The 23,330-nt window shown below is 33.6% G+C and overlaps 1 protein-coding gene across 11 annotated transcripts in view; it reads left to right on the top strand.

Annotated features, from left to right (window-relative positions):
• PDS5B (PDS5 cohesin associated factor B) overlaps positions 1 to 23,330 on the top strand; it is a 201,093-nt gene that overhangs the window by 77,126 nt on the left and 100,637 nt on the right. For all 11 annotated transcript variants that reach the window (XR_010410041.1, XM_064586217.1, XM_064586223.1 and 8 more), the window contains 5 exons: positions 89 to 215; positions 5,766 to 5,846; positions 10,116 to 10,256; positions 15,406 to 15,521; positions 18,517 to 18,611. Coding sequence is in view for 10 of the 11 variants with exons in the window: in XM_064586217.1 (XP_064442287.1) it covers positions 89 to 215; positions 5,766 to 5,846; positions 10,116 to 10,256; positions 15,406 to 15,521; positions 18,517 to 18,611 (560 nt within the window). In the remaining variant the exon portion in view is untranslated. The remainder of the gene's footprint in view (positions 1 to 88; positions 216 to 5,765; positions 5,847 to 10,115; positions 10,257 to 15,405; positions 15,522 to 18,516; positions 18,612 to 23,330) is intronic.

Below are 23,330 nucleotides of genomic sequence, written 5' to 3'. Positions count from 1 at the left end.
TATCATGTTTTATAAAGTAGTGTTTGTCAACACCATGTTATGAGTAAATCCTGTACACTTTAAATAAAATATCTATTTTGAATTTCAGCAATGGTCACAATCAGAAAGTTCACATGCACATGGTAGACCTCATGAGTTCTATTATTTGTGAAGGCGATACAGTATCTCAGGAGCTTTTGGATACAGTTTTGGTAAATCTGGTACCTGCCCATAAGGTAAGTAGCAATATATACTGAAATATGTCTAAGGCCCGTTAATATTAAGGTCAAGAGTTTGTGCTTATGTTCTGAGTATAATTTTTCCTGCTTCAGCCTTAGTTTTGGAGGATCTGTTTTAATTAATATTTAATATTAGTCATGTTTAATGTTTAATGAAACATGGTACACTTATAGTTACTAATTAAATTAAAAGATGTAGTTTATATGATAAAATATCTGTAATAACTCAGTTTTGTATAGGATATGTTTCAGGAGTGATAGCTACTTAGAAGCTATCACATAACTTTATATATCAGGAGATGCTAAAACCAGTTAGAGCCTTAAGTGAAAGACAGCAGTAGTGTAGGTGGAGAGGAGGGGTGAAATTAAAAGGGAAGTCTTTACTAATTTGTAGACAAAGGATATGTTGATGACAGTGTTTCTTCCCTGGGTGATGTTAATCAAGATGTATGTTTGTGTGTCATGTTCCTTGAAAATGATTAACTCTCCAGTAAACAGCTGGAAATAATGGTTCTTCTGTGAAAGAGAGAAAAGAGAGAGGTTAAAGAGAGGGACCAGACACCAGTATAAAGATCTGTGCAAACTGAAGACCTTTTTGGCCAGGTATAATCTAAGTTTTATAGGTATATGACATTCACACAAGTAGTGCTTCAATGGAAATGACCTCATAATTTAATATTTCCAGACTCTTAAAATAGTCCATCAGTGCTGAAAATCAGATACTGCAAATAGACTTAAAAATTCAGATAATACATTAGATAAAAATAATAAATACTCTTAAAAGAATTTAAGATAACATGTGCTTAAAGGGATCAAAGACATAAAAATAAGAGTTAAAAACATGATAGCTAGATATATGAAAGGAGAAGTTTAGGAAAAAGGTAAAAATGAGAAATGGTCATTGAAATTAAGATCCCTATAGGATTATAAAAGATATTTAGAGAACTGGGACACAGATCAGAGGAAATTACACAGATAAAGTGAGATAAAGTAAACATAAAAGATACTGAGACATGAAATATAGAATGAAAAGGACCAGTATATTTAGTAGTGATTTCAGAACACAAAGTAGAAAGTGGAGAAGAAATGTTTAAATAGGAATTTGCTTAATATATTCCAGAACTGTTGAAAAGCATGGATTTATGGTTTAAGTAGCATAAGTGTCGTGAGAGGAATAAATAAAAATAAATCCCAGTCCAGGAACATCCTGGAGAAGTTGTAGAACACCAAACCAGAGATAATCTGTAAAGCACCCAGAAGGAAAAGGCATAGCTCTCACCAAGGAATAATGATTAAACTGATTGCTCACTTCTCAGTGGCAAGGATAGATGCCAGAAGATAATGGAACTATATTTCCAAAATGCTAAGAAAAAATAATTGTGCATTTGTGTGTATATGTATGTGGTTGCCTATCCAGTTTGAGTGAAATTAAGACATTATTCACTTGTCAAGATTCTTCATGAAAGAACTACTATGTGAGTACTGTAGAATGATGGAACTTGAATTAATAGAAGCAAGGAAGAAGAAATAATGGTGAACAAAAAAAATAAGAACTGATCTATAAAAAAATAGTAGCAGTAATAATTATAATGATTAATTAAAGAGATTAACAAAATGGTCCTGAACTACTGGATGCAAATAATGTATAAGATTGACTGGCTTAATGGAGTTAATGAGTGATCTAATCTTGGTGGTGATCAGGAGTATAGAGCTATTGATTAACTTCTAACTTGAAATGAAGTATTCATATTAAAATTTTCAGGATTATAGTAAAAGGAATTACAATAAATATAAATGGTCTAAATTTACTACTTAAAACAGATTGTCAGATTTGATTGAAAATAATCCAGCTGTTCAATAAGAGATAAGAACAAAATACTGTTACAAAAAGGTTGAGAGCTTTTAAAAGGATGGAAAAAAAGACTTGCCAGGAATGTACTTAACCGAAAGAAAACTGAAGCGGCTTGTATTGATATTAGATGTAATCGTCTTTACTGGGTAAAGAAGGAATTTGTAGAAGGACAAATGGCTTAGTTTTCAGGAAAGTATTCAAACTTGAATGTACATAGGCTGGAAATATATAAACTATAAATTGAAAGAATTATAAGGAGAAAAAAAAACACTCACAACTTGGTGGGCCATTTTAAATCACTTCTCCCAGTGATTATAAATTAAGTAGATCAGTAGTTTATAAAAAGCATATTGAGGATTTGAAACAAAAACAAGTTTATAGCAACCATAATTTATCAAAATAATAAGTCATAATGGCGATTATAAAATATTTAGAAATGAGAATTAAAATGATACATATTAAAACTTGTGGGATACAACTTAAAATGTGTTTTAAGTCTAATTTTATTAGCTAAGTGTCCAAGAAGTTATAAAAATATCAGAATATACAGAGTATGTAAGGAAGAAAAGACGGAAATACAGAAATCAATGAAATAGAAAATATAGTGACGGGTACTTGGGTGGCTCAGTTGGTTAAGCATGTGCCTTCAGCTCAGGTCATGATCTTGGAGTCCTGGGATTGAGTCCCGCATTGGGCTCCCTGCTCAGCAGGGAGTCTGCTTCTTTGTCCCTCCCCTGGCTCATGCTCTCTCTCTCTCTCTGTCTCTCTCTCTCAAAAAAATAAAATTAAAAAAAAGAAAATATAGTGACATTTCACAAAACCTCAAAGCTGGCCATTTGAAAAATGTATTAAATAAGCAAATCCTTGGCAAATTGAATCAGGAAAAAGGAGATCTCAGTATCAATATACAGTTTTAGAATGAAATGGGAACAGCAGCCATTAAAAAAATAAAAAGATAATCCCATGAAGAATATTTTATGGTAACATATTTGGAATTAGGTAAAATAAATTCCTAGAAAATATAACTTGCCAAATTTGTCTTGAGAGAAAAATCTTGAATAACGTTTAACCAGCAAAAGAAATCTAATTGGTTTTAAAAACCATATTCATAAAATGAACAAAATCCCTTCCTCCCAAACAACAATAGCAACCTAAATGGAAGCAACAGCAGCAGAACACAAACCTACCACAAAAGAACTTAAACTGAGTCAGGAGATTACCTACTAATCATTTGAGTAGCATTACAATCTTTATATCAATCAAACTTTTCCAAATTATAGAAAAGGAAGAAATGCTCCACAGTTCACCTTATAAGTGGAATATAATCTTCATAGGGAAACTAGACAAAACTAAGCAAGTAAGAAGAATCATAGGCTAATTTAATCTAAAGTTATAATCACATAAATTCAACATGAAATAATAACATTTGGAATGGTATAAACTAATATAATGAGCAAATTGGCTTTATTTTAGGACTATAAGGATGGGTTAACATTAGAAAATGTTTACCATAGACAAAGATATTTATGTAACTTAACAGATCAAAGAAAAAATATCAATAGATGTAGAAAAAGACCATGTGATAAAATTCAGTATAATTTATGATAAAACCTCTTAGCAGATTTGAAATAGAAAGGAACTTCCATAAAATGATAACGATATGTATGATACTGTACTTAATGGTGAAATGCTGAAGCTTTTTTTTTTTTAAGTTTAGTAACACTTCTACTCAGGGAAAAGGCAACATTGCCATTCTAATTAGCATTAAAGGTCTTAAGTTAGTGGAATAAAATGAGATAAAAGATAAAAGGATCAGAAAGAAGAAATAAACTGAAATTATTTGCAGTTAATATGACTGCAGAAAACACAAAACCGTATACAGATAAGTCACTAGAACAAATAAGCAAATTTTGCAAGGTTGCTAGATATAAGTTCAATATATGAAAAGCTGTTGGTATAATTTAATAAATTTGTAGCTTTAACAAAGACTTGAGCTGCTTAGAAATTTCACAAAAATGTGCAACTTTATGTTAAATCATATATTTGACAAAAAAAGTGTAAAGACTTAAATATGCTGCGTGATTTGTTATATTTATGGGATGGGAAACTCAGTATCATAATGATGCCAGATTTCTGCATAGGAATAGATAATCCAATCAAAAGAGAAAGTCTGAACATGTGTGGGTGATTTGACAAACTGATTTTAAAATTCACATTGAAGAGCAAATGGCCAATAATAGCTAACCATTTTTGGAGAGGAATAGAAAGTGGGGACTGTTTCCATATATCCCTTTGACTATAATCAGGCAGTAATAGACAAAGGGACATATAGAAGTAATGGAGAATTTACAAGTGGCTCCATAGTTATATAGAAACTTGAGAGTGTGGATATTATAGGTCACTGCAGGGAATAACAGACTATTTAATGACTTGTTTTAGGACAATCAAATATCCATATGGGAAATAATGTTATTTTACACCATACATAAAAATAAATTACAGGTAGAATAAAGTTCTAAATCTGAAAAACAAATCTTTAAATTTTTATTTGAAAATATAAAGCAACATCTAAATCTCATTGTGGAGGAGAATTTCTTAAGAAAGATACAGCGAGCACAAGCCAAATAGGAAAATATTGATATATTTGATTACATTAAGTCTAGAAACTTCTCTATCTCTAAAATACCATAAACTTCTGAAAAGACAAGTACAGACTAAGATATGTTATACATAAAATTGACAAAGTTTTAGTGTGTAAAATTTATAGAATAAATAAATAAGGACAAAAAAGCCCATATGAAAAATGGTAGAGGTGGAATTTACAGAAAATTATTTCTTGTATGCCCAAAGAAGCATGTATAAGACATACAGTTTAATGTCTGTGAATAGGAGAATGAGAAAATAAGCTGTAGTATATTATATGGTAAAATACTAAACAGCAATTACAAATGAAATAATTCAATAGAAGCATCAATGCAGGTAAATCTAAAAATATGCTAAATGTGAGTTCCAGGATATCTACAGTGTACCTGTTTTCTGTAATGTTTTTAAATTGGAATAGCAATTCTCTTTTAGATCTTTGGTCTTGATTGTTTTTGTCATCATCAGAATCTCTTAGAAACATTTTCTTAAGATATTTTTTCTTATATCTTTTTTCTTTTCATATTTTACTGTTTGTTGTTTCTTACTGTATCGTTGACCTTATCTATGCTCTGAGATGTGCTTGAGTAAATCTGTCCCATACCTACCCCAAACTCTTGTTTTTCCCCACCTGTGGGCCCTCCATTCTTGTTCACATTAGAACCCAGTTCATTCTCTTAGGATGTTTTGGTTCTTCTGGACCTGGGGTAAAACAGCCTGTATTTGTACTAAGCTGAACTGATTTGACTTCGGGACTAGGTTTAGAGTGACTGTCTCCTCTTCTGTCTAATAAACATTTATTGGTCTTTTCTATGGTTTACCTTATGCTGTGAATGAGATAGGAAGAAAATGTAATTATCCTTTCCTGGAAGGGATCTTATGATGTAGGTAGACCAGTTAGTCTTAAAAGAAGAAAAGTGGCTTTGCCTTCTCCTTTGTTCTAATTGAGTTCAGTTTTCTCATTCATATACTCAGGAGTAGCTTTTGGAATACAGGTAATATTTTGTTTTTCATAGTTAGAGATACGTAATATAGATACTGTTTATGTTTTTCAGAATTTAAACAAGCAAGCATATGATTTGGCAAAGGCTTTACTGAAGAGGACAGCTCAAGCTATTGAACCATATATTACCAATGTAAGTCTTTTTCGTAATTGGTTGTTAGAAGGATTAGCCAACATTTTAAAGATAGCTAGAAGCAAAATTTTGGCAGGTAGTACATACTTTTAAATTTTGTATTGTTTTAATCATTAAATAATATATTTTCTTTCTCCTTATTTAAAATTATTCTTATTTATTATTATATGGAAGGTTAACTCTCATCTTGTTTGTTCATTCATTTGCTTCTTTCAAACTGCCTAAGAACTAAAATAGGTCTTATTTTGGTTAGCAAGATACACTGCTTGTTTCTAGTGTTAACAAATAAGCTAAATGTAATTAGATAAAACATATGGAACTTCTCATTATTCAGGGAAGTTACAGCTTTTTGGAGATTAAATTGATTTATACAAGAAGTAGATATGAATTAATATCACGACTCTAAAGTTGAAGGCAAGTATGAATGGTAGCAATTTGGTGACAGTTGTCTATCTTGCTGTCCCGGGGTAGATTTCATGTACATCAACCTTTTCTAAAAAAGGGGAAGAATTGCGATGATGTGAGCCCTTTCAATATCATTCCAAATTTGCTTATTTACCATTCACCATCTTTTAGCTATTTTCAGAAGAAATGTATTTTAGCTGATAGGTACACTGATAAAAGCTTATTTTAGTTTTATTTTCTCTCCACCCATAGTTCTGTTGAGTTGCACTATCAGGGATATGATATAGACACATGCAAGTTTGTTCTTTATAGTGATTCTTACGTATTTAGGACTTAAATCACTGTGGTGATTATTTTAGATTATTATCTTAGGTTATTATAGAGTATTGAAAATAAAATTTGTTCTCACTTGACAAGAAACTAAAAAGTATATGTATTTTTTGAAAAGATGAAATTATCAGAAACAAAAAGTATATCAGAAACTCATGAATACATGGAATGTATTCACATGAATGGTGCCTCCTGGAACAAATCTAGAACACAGTGTTAATGTTGGCCTCTGGAATTATGTAGCTACTTAACTTTACACTTTCACCCACCTTCAAATATGTAAAGGATGTTAATCTGTCTCTTGAAAAAAAGTGAGAAACAAAGTCATGTATAATCACGTATTTAATTTTCCTGAAGTTTATTGACGGAGCATGTTTCCTGTAGTATATAAAAAATAGAGTCAATATATAAAATACATCATGAAAAGATGTGCTTTGAAAAAGTAACAAACTTTATAGAACAGTATCTTGGTAAATGCCAGTTTTTGTTTCTGGCTTATGACCTTAAATAATTCTAAACACATGATGATTTGGAAAAATGTATTTGATTTGTAAGGAAATTGTTTTGGAGGGTGAACTTTCAGAAGCTGGACAAATTGTGTAATCTATTTTAATGGCTCCAAATTGTCAGGGAATTCTAAATAACGATTTCTGCAAGTTTTGTGAATCTTGGTTATTGGCCAGAATATAAATTGGTTGGATTGAGTGGGTTGAGTTTTTTTCATTATTGACCTAATGGCTTTTGAAGTGTGTAGACCCCAGACATAAGCATTCTGTGTGTGATTAATTAGCCTTCCCTTTTCCTTTGCTTCAAGTGCATCTGAATGACTATCTCCATGGCCCATTAGATACACTAGTTGAGCTCCTCCTGGTGGTCACTTACTTAAATTGGTATTGCCAAGCCAGATGTTTTTTAGGGGAATACTTAAATTTTTTTGATGCCGTTTTTTCTGGGGGTGGGGGGGTGGGGGGGAACAAAAAAAACAAAACAAAAAAGAAATAACACTATACCATGTCAGTATGTTTTCTAGAACTGGGGAAAGAAATATTTGGATAATAAAAGAAAAAAAGGTCCAAGATAGAATAATGGTATTTGTTGGAGCTAGGTGATTAGCTAGATTTCATTACACTGTTCTCTCAACATATGTTTGTTTGAAAATACTTATAATTAGAGCTAAAAGAAAAAGGACCAGAGAAATATTTTTAGACATCTCAGGTGTTTACATTTCCCTGTCACTAAAGCTTATGTTAATTGCCTGTTCTTAGTTCTTGCCTGCAGAAGTAGAACTGCCTCTTTATCGTTATCGGAAGTTGAGGGGTGAGAGGCAAAAGATTAGAATGGTCCGAGCACACTTCCAATTGTATATTCCCAGTACTTTGTCCATTGTTTGATCTCTTGTTTTCTTGTTCCTTGCTTTATTTGATGGTTAGCTAAGAAGTCATTAAGAGTTGCTTTTTTTCCCTCTTTTGTTCCCTTATACATCTTTTTTTTTCCTACCTCAAATTTTGATCTAGTGAACTTAATTGTCTTATAGTATAAAATGAATTACAATATTAAAATATTCTCAGCTTAAAAAATATTTTCAGCTTTTTTGAATTTGTACATATAGTAGCCATTATTCATTTGTCTTTCTAGTAGAGAATTAGCAAGCAAAAGTATAGGTAGGATACTGAGGTAATAATAACCACATTTCTATCTCTTTTTTACTTATTTTTTTTCACTATCAGGGATATGATATAGACACATGCAAGTTTGTTCTTTATAGTGATTCTTACGTATTTAGGACTTAAATCGCTGTGGTGATTATCTTAGATTATTATCTTAGGTTATTATAGAGTATTGAAAATAAAATTTGTTCTCACTTGACAAGAAACTAAAAAGTATATGTATTTTTTGAAAAGATCAAATTATCAGGAACAAAAAGTATTTAGTGACATATCAAAAAATTTTCTGAATGAATCACGTCTTGGTAATTTTATTTTTCATCGGAACTTTTTTTTTTTGAGAGAGAGTGTGCACGCGTGTGAGCAAGCAGGTGGGGAGGGGCAGAGAGAGAATCTTAAGCAGGCTCCACAACGTGGGCCTCGATCTCATGACCTGAGACAAAATCAGGAGTCGGGACACTGAACCGACTGAGCCACATAGGCGCCCCAGCAATAAAGTATTTTTTAATTACTGTATGTATATGGTTTTTTTTAAAGACATGATGCTATGGTACACTTAATAGACTACAGCATTTTTTTTTTTTTTAATTTTCAAATGTGGTTTCCCCAGACTGATAAAGAGGACAATTACATCATGTGACAAGGTGACGAGATTGGAAAGGATTATTGTGGTCTTGTTAAGGAAAGGTTAGATTTACTATTTTTAAACAGAAAATTTATGAATGGAAACAAAGTCATTTTATTTTGAGTCTGAATGAGAATTTAGCCTTTGATGTCATTAAATTCTTTTCCTACGACATTGATAAACAAGGACAACAAACAGGTGAAGAAAGAATAGTAGAATAGAATTTGGTCTTTTCGCCCCTTCATGGCTAGGTAGTTTGTACAGGTTCATAGACATAAGAAACTTCATTTAAGAATAATCTAAGAGTTAAAGCAAGCAGAAAAGACATAGAAATGTGAAATATTTGACTTTGTACTTTCCATATAGTAAGCCAGGTTGTATTAACTGTTACTGAGAGGAGAGATCAGGGCTTATGTGGTGTAAAAAATTCTTAAACTACTTCTTCAAGGAGACAGAAGATATTGTTGAGAATATGTGGCATATGCTCTGGGTTAACTTTTTATGAATTTGGAAGACTTTACATAGAAAGCAGTGGACCATTATGCCATGTATCTTTACCAGTTTTAGTAGTAATATGGTAGATGATCTGAATGTGGAAACTAGTTATAGCTGGTTTCTTATAGAAACAGAATTGTTCAAATTTGGATTTTCTGTGTGTGTGCGTGTGTGTATGCTTTTAATTGGATTTTAATTAGTGCTGTAAACTTTGTACATATGTACACACTGTTTATCAGAATATAAAAGAAGACAAGGATTAGAAAGAGGTTGTTTTACATTATAAATGTAAAATTACATATTTTAAAAATGGAATCAGCCCCTTCTATGAAGGTGCAAGATTTTGTCTTTGATGCTGTTGTCTCCCATAAAAGGTGAACAAGATGTGATCCCTTGACTTTAAGAAATTTATATAGTAGGGAAATTAAGACATGTACACAAATATAACCATATTACAGGATAAAATATAGTAAGTACCATAATGGGAAAAAAAGTGCATTTGATAGAGTGTTGATTGATAAGCTAATTGATAAGTTAGTACAAATTATCTTTTATTGTATATGAGGTGAATTTCATGCGCAAGGTAAACTAGCCTGTAGTTGTTTTCCACTTACTGTTAAAAATGTTTTGATAACCTTAGTTTGACTTTGTGTAGAATAATGATGAATTTAATTTAATGATAATTAAGATTTTAGAAAATTCATTTTATCTATGGCATTTCTATTAATGATAAATCTTCTTTCTCAAAAGTTTTTTAATCAGGTTCTGATGCTTGGGAAAACATCTATCAGCGATTTGTCAGAGCATGTCTTTGACTTAATTTTGGAGCTCTATAATATTGATAGTCATTTGCTGCTCTCAGTTTTACCCCAACTTGAATTTAAACTAAAGGTAACTATTTTAAAAATATTATGATTCTGTCAACCAGATTAGCAAAGAGCATTATTTGTTGCTTTCTAATTCTTATGGTAGTTTTAGCTGAATGCTGCAGATGAAGTAGTGTATTACTGTTACTTATTTACATGTTTGTACCTTACCTCTTTGTTTATCTGCAATGCCTGGCATGGTGCCTAGCAGATAGTAGCCACTTTTTAATGATGGTATTTTCCTTCAGATAATTTCCAGATAAATTCTAGATTTTGACTAACTTTTGAGGTCTAGCTTCTTTTCAAGGCACAGTTTATAGTGGTTCCCAAGACCCCTTGATTAGGCCATGAAAATGGTTTAGGGTCTGTTACCCATATGTGAAATATTTTCCCTATGTGCATATTATCTTATGCCTATGTTGAAAGCTCTGTTACTTTTCACATAGTTCTCTGGAATCTTTTGGTGGCATGTTCCTATTGCCTTGAGATTAAATTATGCCATAAAATTGAGTTTATTTGTAGATTTGGGGAATACTCTTTGCTCTTTCAGATTATTACAGGAAGATTTAAAAAAGCTGGTTATAATTAATCATCTTAGATGAAACCTGATGTAACACCCAGAGAAATTCTTAAATGATTTCCATTTTATATTTCTTGTTTGTAAAAATTTTATTTGTCTCTTTCAAAACAAGAAAATAAACAATCCATATTTGTAGTGTGAATACCCCACAAAACTAGCAAGTGATTATTCTCGTTCTATTCTGGGGTGTATTTCTCAAGTGAACCACTTGATTCACTGGCCTGCCTGACCCATATTTTCCCATGTAGTTAGCAATTTTGATGAGGCAGAAGGCAGTCATACTTTTAATTTTTTTATTGGTCTGATTTTTTTTTTGTTTGTTTTTTAAAGATTTTATTTATTTATTTGACAGAGAGGTAGAGAGCACAAGTAGGCAGAGCGGCAGGCAGAGGGAGAGGGAGAAGCAGGCTCCCCACTGAGCAAGGAGCCTGATGCCTGGGGCTCCATTCCAGGATCCTGAGATGACCTGAGCCGAAGGCAGACGCTTAACCGACTGAGTCACCCAGGCGCCCCGGTCTGATTTTCTTTAATAAAAATAGTGAATACTGTAAGAAATATAAAAGTAAGGAATTATCATCCCTGTTTTTAGCAAGTTTAACATCTAGCATAGAAGAGGAAAAAAATTCAGATTTAATAAGCCAGATATTGTAAGTGTGCTAAAAGATAAAGAACAACATGACAAAGGAAACATATAGAAACATATAGTTAGGAAGTTGCTGGGTGAATTTGTGGAATTCTTTGTGGAACACAATTTTATAGTGGCATAAAGTAAGTTTAAATCATCCCTGGCTGCACATTAGAATCTTCACCTGTGGAGCCTTAGTAAACAAACAGATGTCCGGGCATTAAACCAGAGGAGTTGTTTTGATCAGAATTTTTGGCAGTAGAATCCAGTTCAGTTTTTGTGTTTGTGTTTTGTTTTGTTTTGTTTTGGGTTTTGGTTTTTTTTAGAACTTTAGAGGTCATTTTCTAGATTGTTTACTTTTCTTTTTGTAATAGCTTTATTCAAATATTCACATACCATAAAAATCACCCATTTAAAGTATACAATTCATTATTTTTTTAACATATTTACAGAGTCATGCAACTGTCATGACAATTAATTTTAGAACATTTTTAGCATCCCCCAAAAGAAATCTTATACCCTTTAGTGGTGACCTTCCATTCCCCCAGGAACCCCAGCTCAAGACAATCACTAATTTGCTTTCTTTCCCTATAGATTACCTATTCTAGACATTTTTATAAATGGGACCATAGCATATGTAGTCTTTTGTGACTGCAATCTTTAACTTAGCATAAAGTTTTCATGGTTCTTCCATGTTGCAGTTTGTGTCAGTAATTCATTCTTTTTTATTGCTAAATCATATTTCATTGTATGGATATACCATATTTTATCAGTTGATGGACATTTATGTTGTTTCCACCCTTTGCTATTATAAATAATGCTGCTATGTATTATGAATAGTGCTATTATGAATAGTCATGGACAGATTTTTTTAAAATTTAAATTCAATTAATTAACATATAATGTATTATTGGTTTCAGAGGTAGAGGTCAGTGATTCATCAGTCTTCTATAATACCAGTGCTCATTACATCACATGCTTTCCTTAATGTCCATCACCCTGTTACCCCATCCCTCCAGCTCCCTCCCCTCCAGCAACCCGCAGTTTGTTTCCTATGATTAAGAGTCTTTTATAGTTTGTCTCCCTCTCTGGTTTCATCTTGTTTTATTTTTTCCTCTTTTGGGAGAAGATATTGGCAAATGACATATCAGATAAAGGCTAGTACCCAAAATCTATAAAGAACTTACCAAACTCAGCACCCAAAGAACAAATAATCTAAGAAATGGGCAAAAGACATTTCTCCGAAGAACACATCCACATGGCCAACAGACGCATGAAAAAATGCTCAACATTACTTGGCATCAGGGAAATACAAATCAAAACCACGATGAGATACCATCTCACACCAGTCAGAATGGCTAAAATTAACAAGTCCGGAAACAACAGATGTTGGCGAGGATGCGGAGAAAGGGGACCCCTCCTACGCTGTTGATGGGAATGTAAGCTGGTGCAGCCACTCTGGAAAGCAGTATGGAGGTTCCTCAAAAAGTTGAAAATAGAGCTACCCTACAACCCAGCAATTGCTCTACTGGGTACTTACCCCAAAGATACAAATGTAGTGATCTGAAGGGGCACCTGCACCCCAATGTTTATAGCAGCAGTGTCTACAATAGCCAAACTATGGAAAGAGCCCAGATGTCCATCAAAAGATGAATGGATAAAGATGATGTGGTATATCTACACAGTGGAATAGTACTCAGCCATCAAAAAAATGAAATCTTGCCATTTGCAATGACGTTGATAGAACTAAGAGGGTATTATGCTAAGTGAAATAAGTCAGAGAAAAAAAGTATCATATGAACTAACTGATATGTGGAATTTAAGAAACAAAACAGGATCATAGAAGAGAGGAAAAAATAAAACCAGATGAAACCAGAGAGGGAGACAAACCACAAGAGACTCTTAATCATGGGAAACAAACCTGTTTTACTATTATTTTTATTTTTTCCTCTAAATTTTTATTTAAATTCTAGGTAACATATAGTGTAATATTGGTTTCAGGAGTAGAATTTAGTGATTCATCATTTAGATACAGTATCCAGTGCTCATAATAACAAGTGCCCTCCTTAATACCCATCCCCCATCTAGCCCATCCCCCACCCATCTTCCTCCATTAACCCTCAGTTTGTTCTGTCATTAAGAGTTTCTTATGGTTTGCTTCCCTCTCTCTCTTTTTTTTCTCCTTTCCGTATGTTCATCTGTTTTATTTCTTAAATTCCAGATATGAGTGAAACCATATGGTATTTGTCTTTCTCTGACTTATTTCCCTTAGCATAATACACTCTGCTCCATTCACATCATTGCATTTGTCAAGGTTTCATTCTTTTTGATGACTGGGTAATATTCCTGTGTGTGTGTGTGTGTGTGTGTGTGTGTATATGTACACACACATACCACATTTAGAGGTTATTCTGATGTGCCCCCAGGGTTGAAAAGTACTTATTTAGAGGAATAATGAGAGAAATAATAGAGATGAGTTAGGTCATATTATGGGAGCTCTTAATGCTAGGCTGATGCATTGGTTTAAAAAAAAAAAAGGTGTACAGTGTCTTCATAGCACTTTTGAGTATCGGTGTTTTTTGATATGGTCACATTTTATGTTCAGGTGTAGTATTGTGGCTGGCTCAGTCATTTAACCATTGTGTCATTTGTTGGAGGTACCAAAATCAATAATAAAATTGAGTTCTTTTCCTGACTTGTTAATTTCAGCCATTCTGACTGGTGTGAGGTGGTATCTCATTGAGATTTTGATTTGGATTTCCCTGATGCCGAGCGATGTTGAGCACTTTTTCATGTGTCTGTTGGCCATTTGGATGTCTTCTTTGGAAAATGTCTGTTCATGTCTTCTGCCCACTTCTTGATTGGATCATTTGTTCTTTGGGTGTTGAGTTTAAGAAGTTCTTTATAGATTTTGGATACTAGCCCTTTATCTGATATGTCATTTGCAAATATCTTCCATTCTGTCGGTTGTCATTTGGTTTTGTTGACTGTTTCTTTTGCTGAGGGTTGCTGGAGTGGTGGGGGGTGGGAGGGATGGGGTGGCTGGGTGATAGACACTGGGGAGGGTATGTGCTATGGTGAGCGCTGTGAACTGTGCAAGACTGTTGAATCACAGATCTGTACCTCTGAAACAAATAATACAATATATGTTGAAAAAAAAAAAAAGAAGATAGCAGGAGGGGAAAAATGAAGGGGGGGAAATCGGAGGGGGAGACAAACCATGAGAGACGATGGACTCTGAGAAACAAACTGAGGGTTCTAGAGGGGAGGGGGGTGGGAGGATGGGTTAGCCTGGTGATGGGTATTAAGGGGGGCATGTTCTGCACAGAGCACTGGGTGTTATACACAAACAATGAATCATGGAACACTACATCTAAAACTAATGATGTAATGTATGGTGATTAGCATAACAATAAAAATTAAAATTGAGTTCTTGTCTCCATGCTACCCATAATAGAGTAAATAAAGCAGAAATTAGGTTTTGCATGTGCAAGGCTTCATCGTATTGTTGAACTCCACTATGAATCTGGTATGTGTAGGTGAACTGATTCTCCTTTTGGGAGACTTCACATATTTACTTCTACAAAGAGCTTAACCAGTACAATGATACAGAATTTTCTGTTTACTGTAGGCCTGGCCTCTTCGTGTCTGTTTTTAAAAACCACAGTTTTTCAGAGGTTTGCATAGCTTTCATGTGTAGTTAGTTTTTGAATTTGACTGTGAATGGAAATAAGCCTCAAATTTAAGAGGGGCCTCTAACATTTAATCGAACTTTGGGATGTATTTTCATGTAGGAAGTATGCTTTAACAAGATGATTATTTATTTTTTGCAAAGTATGTTGAGCTTTTTTTTTCCATCTGGAGTTCATGAAAGTTTTTCTGTGGAATTGGGTAATGAGGAAAATCATGGGAAAATTATAATGACAGTATCTACCTGATGGTTTTAAAGCTGTTTGTGTTTTGTTTTAGAGCAACGATAATGAGGAACGCCTACAAGTTGTTAAACTACTGGCAAAAATGTTCGGTGCGAAGGATTCAGAATTAGCTTCTCAAAACAAACCACTATGGCAGTGTTACTTGGGCAGGTATATGATTTTGGTGTCTTTTTTAAAAGTAGTATATGTTTCTGTCTATTTATATTATTTAAAAATGTCATCCATATTTAATATTTTCCTGAAATTATAAAAATGAAGGTTTTATATTTTGAAATTTTTGAGTGTTAGTACTGATTGGCCATATTTACAATTTCCCTTTCTCTTTTCATCTTATTTTGCTCTTAGTAATTTTTGAAAGATGATATGCTTAAAAAGCTATCTCAAAAAGTATTATAATCATGAAATTAAAACGTGTTATTACATAGCAGTGATTCATTCCAACTGAAAATAAATCATTGTGAGATATTGTAAGGACAAGGGTATCTACAGAATGAATAAATAAATGATATGTATGTCTTCCTCCTAACCTCCTTTGTACATTTCTCTTTTATTTATTTATTTATTTTAAAGATTTTATTTATTTATTTGAGAGAGAGAGAGAGCACATGAGAGGGGGGAGGGTCAGAGGGAGAAGCAGACCCCCTGCTGAGCAGGGAGCCTGATGCGGGACTCAATCCCGGGACTCCAGGATCATGACCTGAGCTGAAGGCAGTTGCTTAACCAACTGAGCCACCCAGGCGCCCTGTACATTTCTCTTTTAAAGGAAGTGATAACCTGGGTTCCATATATGCTTTTAATGTCCACAAACCTGAAATTGGTTGCAAAATTTTGAGTGTGTTTGTATATTTCTTTTTTTCTATGAGAAGGGTTCATTTCATTATGTTTCTAAAGGTATCCCTGACCTTGAATATATTAAAACCACTTAAAGTGCCCTGGCTGAAACCTACTTTGACCCAGAAGATAAAGGAGAATTTTTTTCCTCTGCTTAAATTTTTCTCATAACAAATAATGCAATTAAGTCACAAATAGGATTTAAAAACGTACTTTTTCTTTTCATATTGAAATATTTGCATGTTATAACCAGTTTTCTTTCTGTCTTAATACTAGAACTGTCAATGATTATAATAAATTTATTCTCTTTTGGCCTTATTTTTCTAATTTGTTAAATGAAGTATAAAATTTTATAAATGCTTGCTAAGTGCTAAATTCTTAATCTGATTTCTTATCTCTTATGTAGCTCAATAATATTTGACAAGGTGCGTTAAATGAATAAATTTTAGCCCGTTGTCATTTTGAGTTTGATTTCTAGACTTTTTTCCTTTAAATACAATGGAAAGTTCTTGGGCAGTAGAGCAGAATAGCTTACATGTTTAATTAAAGTGTACCACTCAATTTAAAGTCCACTTAATGTGGTAAAACAAAAATACAGTTTTTACTTATAGACATTTACTATATCTTTAAATCAGGACTTGGATTACCCAGACTTTATTTTATAGGTTAAAATTTGTCACATTTCCATTACATTGTAATTTTTCCTTTCCTTTTAAAATTAATGACCTAAAACTGAAACTCACAGATTATTATCACTTTTAAGGAGCTAGAGTATTTTTTAAAGAGGTCTTATTATATTTATTTATAACGGTTAAATGGTACATGTTTAGTTGAAAAATGGTAAAGTACATAGGGATGGAGTACTTAGATTCAGAACACTCTGGAAACTTTATATGAGACCCTAGGCTAAATGTCATAACTTTTTTTTGAGTATACTTCATAGGGCATTTTTTTCTTATAATAAGCTTTTATGAATAATTTGGCGCTCATTTTGAAGATTTTTTTCTCCTTTATAATACTAAATTTGTTATGGCATTGGGTGATAGAAGATTTGGAAACCTTTTGATATTACAGAATAAGATATATGAAAATATTGAATGGAAAATTCTCACTTTACTTTGGTGTTTTTGTTGTTACTTAACAAGATTTTTTAAAAAATCACTCCTGTAGGGGCACCTGGGTGGCTCAGTTGGTTAAGCGACTGCCTTCGGCTCAGGTCATGATCCTGGAGTCCCGGGATCGAGTCCCACATCAGGCTCCCTGCTCAGCAGGGAGTCTGCTTCTCCCTCTGACCCTCCCCCCTCGCATGCTCTCTGTCTCTCATTTTCTCTTGCAAATAAATAAAAAAATCACTCTTGTAGTACAGGATGAACTAATGTATATAGGCTTTCAACATCAATAGTTTAGAGATAACTAGGCATCATGGCCTTTATGATGGAGGAACAGGATTCCATCTATGAAATAATCTTGCTAAAACAGTGAATCTGGATATGATTAAGTATCTAGATCTAACAATTTGTAAGATTTAGGAGAGAAGGGGAGCCTATTAATTGAAACCAGGATAATACAGATTAGCAAAATCTAAACTGTGGAAAAACACCACATACACAAACACAGAACAGTTGCTTCACCAAATAAATTATAAGGAGAAGAAAGATGGAGGAGAAATACAAAATTAAAAGATAATTAAATAACATAACTTTCAAAGAGTTTTAATATTTTAGAGATATATACTAAGATATTTACTTCTTCACGTAAAAATTGGCTTTGGTATTAGTGGAAATGTGATGGTTACCTGGATAGGAGTTAATTTGGGCTCAGTTTTCGAGTCATGTAAAATAATACGGGGTTTAGTGCAAGATCTGCCACACTTTTGTGAATGCCCTATATTTAAGAAAGAATACTTGAAGAAAGTATTTCTTTTCAGACACAGTTTGGGATTTATATAATGTACCTATGACCTGTGCACACACATAGGCTTATAAAAACATACATATTTAAAAGAATAATATTTATAGGAAAAATCTTGTCATTCTAATTTTTGTGCTTCAGCCAAATGTGTATTGTTTATACATGCTCCTTAAAAGTACATAGTTCTCACAGAGGTTGTCCTGGTTTAATATAGACATTCTAAAGCATTCATAAATATATAGCTCTTCAAAACTTTGTTGAAATAGTCTAGCTTTGCTTTGAATTATTCTACATAACTTGTTTTTTCTTTTAATTAGAGAAATAAGTATAAATTGAGTATAGATTAAACACATAATTGTTTCTCTTATTTTAAAGATCATTCTGTGCCTTTATATTTTATCAGGTTTAATGACATCCATGTACCAATCCGCCTGGAATGTGTGAAGTTTGCTAGTCATTGTCTCATGAACCATCCTGATTTAGCAAAGGACTTAACAGGTATTACATACCCATAATAGCAAATATGCCTAGATGTTCTTTGATGAAAAAAATCAGTTTTATGTATATGGGGAGAAAAAAAATCCCATTTTTTGGTTACTGTGGTGGGTAAAGTCATCTTCTTTCAATTCATCATCCTGGAAGTTACACTCTGAAGCTAGAAGTTTTACTCCTTATACCTATTAGTCCAGAAACACCTATTAAAAGTCAGTTTACCGGAAACAATATGAGTTTTTTAGTTTAAGAACAATTCTAGGGGCGCCTGGGTGGCTCAGTTGGTTAAGCGACTGCCTTCGGCTCAGGTCATGATCCTGGAGTCCCTGGATCGAGTCCCGCATCGGGCTCCCTGCTCGGCAGGGAGTCTGCTTCTCCCTCTCCCACTCCCCGTTTGTGTTCCCTCTCTCGCTGTGTCTTTCTCTGTCAAATAAATAAATAAAATCTTTAAAAAAAAAAAAAAAAAAAACAATTCTAAAGATATTTCAGGTATTTGGATTTGAACTTGACTTTGATGTTCTTTTCTTTTTTAATGTATTGAGAACTTAGGTAGCATCATTAATTTGTAAACTAACTATGCTAAATGGAGGTAACTTTTCTGAAATCTGTATAATTACAAGGCATTTCAGAAATTTGCATTTTTGTACTAATAAGGATATCATGTATTTGAATATTGCTCCTCTATTAATTTATTTTATTTTCTTCTTTTTTTTTAAAGATTTTATTTATTTAGGGATGCCTGGGTGGCTCAGTCAGTTAAATGTCTGCCTTTGGCTTAGGTCATGATCCCACCCAGGGTCCTGGAATGGAGTCCCACATCGGGCTCCCTACTCAGCGGGGAGCCTGCTTCTCCCTCTGCCTGCCACTGCTTGTGCTTACGCTCTTTCTCTGACAAATAAATAAATAAAATCTTAAAAAAAAAAGATTTTATTTATTAATTTGAGAAAGAGCGCAAGCGAGAGAGCACGAGTGAGGGGGAGGGGTAGAAGGGGAGGGAGAAGCAGGCTCCCCACTGAGCAGGGAACCCCATGGGTGGGGCTTAATCCCAGGACCCTAGGATCATGACCTGAGCTGAAGGCAGAGGTTTAACCGACTGAGCCACCCAAGTGCCGTTAATTTTTTTTTAAATTAGGAAATTGTTTAGAAAATACAGATGACTATAGTAGCCACTGTGTCTTCTTCAGAAATGTTAGCATTTTATTTGCTTAAGAGATTTAAAAAAAAGAAAATAAATTGTAGATGTAGTTGAAATGCCTCTCAAACTATTCTTGCTGTTTCCACAGACGGTAGCCACTCCACTAAATTTGGTCTGCATCCTGTTTGTTTTTCTACCTATGTCACATGTATATTTGTCCATAAGTGATGCATAGTATTGTTATGTGCTTTAAAAATTTTATTGGAATGGCATCATTTGAATTTGATGGAGTTGAACTTTCGTACTATCTTATGTTTTTTACTTCCATGCTTCTTGCTTTTCTTTTTTTTTTCTGTTTTCCACTTTTCTGCTTAATTGATTAATTTTCTTTGTTTTCATTTTTCCTTTTTTCCCCTGTGGGCTTGGAAGTTAACATTCGCTTTTGTGGTTTTACTGCATAATTGATTAATGAAGTCGAAAGTTAATCAGAATTCTAGCTTCTTTTTGAGCAATCAAGGAACCTTGAAAGCTTTAACTCTGCATGTTCTCTTCCCGTTGTTTACATTATTGTTTGTTATTAGTTATTCACTCTTTTTAAAACTTTACCAACTTGTAGTACATTTTTTTTTTTTTTAAAGATTTTTTTTTTTTTAATTTTTATTTATTTGAGACAGAGAGAATGAGAGAGAGCGCGCGCACATGAGAGGGGGGAGGGTCAGAGGCAGAGGCAGGCTCCCTGCCGAGCAGAGAGCCCGATGCGGGACTCGATCCAGGGACTCCAGGATCATGACCTGAGCCGAAGGCAGTCGCTTAACCGACTGAGCCACCCAGGCGCCCCGTAGTACATTTTTAAATGATTTTTTTTATGGTCTTTGTTTACAGTTGCTTCTTAAATCTTCCTACTTCCTTCTGAGTTTCTTTTGATAAAATGATAAAGTGTATTCTTTCATAATATTTTTAACAATAGTTTGTCATAGTAATGCTTTCAGGTTTTGTTGAATTTCTACACAGTTAGGTTTAAATAGCAGGTATTTCTCACTTTCATCATTTTTGGGGGTGATATCCTGCGTGGAACCCCCTACCTGCCCACTCACCTCTGAATTTGGACTGCTTGGTCTTTGAGCTTCTACTTTATAGCATTGATCTTCAGAGGATCTCTTTTCCTCCCTCTTTCGTCTCCTTCCTCTCTTACTTTCCTTTCATTCTCTTTGGTGTGTGTGTGTGTGTCTGTGTCTGTTTCTCCTTCTTCTTCCTCCTCCTCTTTTCCCCTGGATGTTCCTTTTACTGTAACATTCTATTCTTGTGTTATTGATGCACTGTTCTCTGAAAAAATTAATGATAGTATTTTAGAGAACTTTTTTTCCCCTACAAAATGTTGTTTTAGTTAACTTATTTTTCCCACATGCTTTTGTCTGTATTTTCCATGATAGAGGCTTTCCTCAAATGCTTGTCAGTCGGTAGCTCTATGCTTATAATTAAGAGTGGAGGACTAAAAAAGAGCTGTTTAGAAAGCCATGAATATTTGGATGGGATTGCTGACTCTGAACTTCGATTTAGGGTGATCAGGGTGGGTTGTTTGTTAGCACACCTTTAGTTTAAATACTTCTCTTGAACTAGTCAGATTCTCCACTGAAGAATATTCTATCAGGAGTTTAAAAGTCTAGTTGCTGGTGTCTTTGGGACTCCTGTATTATTACTTTATTCTTTTTTATTATTGAATGGTATTGATGATAATTTATCCATTTTTTTGCTTGATGAGTTTCTGTGTTGTTTTTGATTTGGGGCTATTAAGATTACTCTGAGTATTGTTACAAGTGTTTCTATGGATTTATGCTTTTATTTCTCTTTGTAACTACTTAAGAGTGAAATTGCTAGTCATAGGGTAAATACATGTTTAATTTTATAAGAAATGACTAAGTTCTTCATATTGGCTGTACTATTTTCCACTTGCACTAGAAATGTTTGAAAGTTCCAGTTCTTCAGTGTTCTTGTCATTTTGAATCATAAGTCTTTTTGATTATCATCGTCATAGGTCTTGCTGTTTTGTTATGGTTTTAATTTGCATTCTCCTGATGACTAATGAGATTGAGTATCTTTTTATGTGTGTATTGATACTTTCTTTTATGAGGTGTCTGTTTAAATTTTAAATCCATCTTTTAACAATTGGCTTGTTTTTCTTGTTGATTTGTAGTAGTCAGTATAAAGTCTGGATGTTTTTTAAAGTATTAAAAACTTAAGTAATTTTCCCAAAGTCAGAACTTTAATGCAAAGTTTGTTGTTAGCTAAATAATAGATGTTTCGATTTTTTTTTATAGCTATCTAAAATACATTTTAGATGTGAATAATTTCACCAATAACCTTTTAAGTCCTTACCATTGTTTGGAATGTTTACCGAAAGATAGTATGTAGTTTATTTTTTTATGAAACATTTATGTTGTTATGTGACATATAACTACTTTTCTACTTTTCAGCCTCTGGGCACATTTTAATTTTTTTTTCTGTAATTTCCGTCACTTATTTCACCTATCCCCCCACCCACCTTCCCTCAGGTAACCATCAGTTTGTTCTTTATAGTTGAGTCTGTTTCTTGGTTTGTCTCTCTCTTTCTCTCTTATTTTTTTCCTTTGCTCATCTGTTTTCTTAAATTCCACATATGAGTGAGATCATATGGTATTTGTCTTTCTCTGACTGATTTCACTTAGCATTATAAATTCTCTAGTTTTATCCATGTTGCAAATGGCAAGATTTCATTCCTTTTTATGGCTGAATAATATTCCACTGTATGTATTCTGGAATACAGTGGAGTGTGTGTGTGTGTGTGTGTGTGTGTGTGTGTGAGAGAGAGAGAGAGAGAGAGAGAGAGATCCCCACTTCTTCATCCATCTATGGATGGACACTTGGGCTTTTTCCTCAGCTTGGCTATTGTATGTAAATAATGTTGCAGTAAATAGGGGTGCATGTATCCCTTTGAATTAGTGTTTTTGTATTCTTTGGGTGAGTACCCAGTAGTGCAATTACTGGCTTGAAGAGTAGTTCTATTTTTAACTTTTTGAGGAAATTCCATACTATTTTCCGGAGTGGCTGCACCAGTTTGCATTCCCACTAACAGTGCAAGAGGGTTTCCCTTTCTCCACATCCTCACCAACACCTGTTGTTTCTTGTGTTGTTGATTTTAGCCATTCTGACAGGTGTGAGATGATGCCTCATTGTAGTTTTGACTTGCATTTCCCTAATGATGAGTGATTTAAGCATCTTTTCATGTGTCTTTTGGCCATCTGTTTGTCTTTGGAAAAATGTCTGTTCATGTCTCCTGTCCATTATTTAAATACTGGATTATTTGGGGGTTTTTTATGTTGAGTTGTATCAGTTCTTTATATATTTTGGGTACTAACCCTTTATCAGATATGTCATTTACCACTATCTTCACCTCTTCTCTTGATTGTCTTTTAGTTTTGTTGGTTGTTTTCTTTGCTATGCAGAAGCTTTTAATTTTGATGTAGTCCCAATAGTTTATTTTTGCTTTTGTTTCCCTGACCTTGGGAGACATATCTAGAAAAATGTTGTTATGGCCAGTGTCAGAGAAATTACTA

The sequence above is a fragment of the Mirounga angustirostris genome, unplaced genomic scaffold, assembly GCF_029215605.1.
Source record: "Mirounga angustirostris isolate CCGP_5_RB_7025 unplaced genomic scaffold, mMirAng1.0.hap1 SCAF_3, whole genome shotgun sequence".
Classification (NCBI taxonomy): Eukaryota; Metazoa; Chordata; class Mammalia; order Carnivora; family Phocidae; genus Mirounga; species Mirounga angustirostris.
The sequence above is the reverse complement of the archived record's forward strand: the minus strand, read 5'-3'. Positions and strand labels throughout refer to the sequence as shown.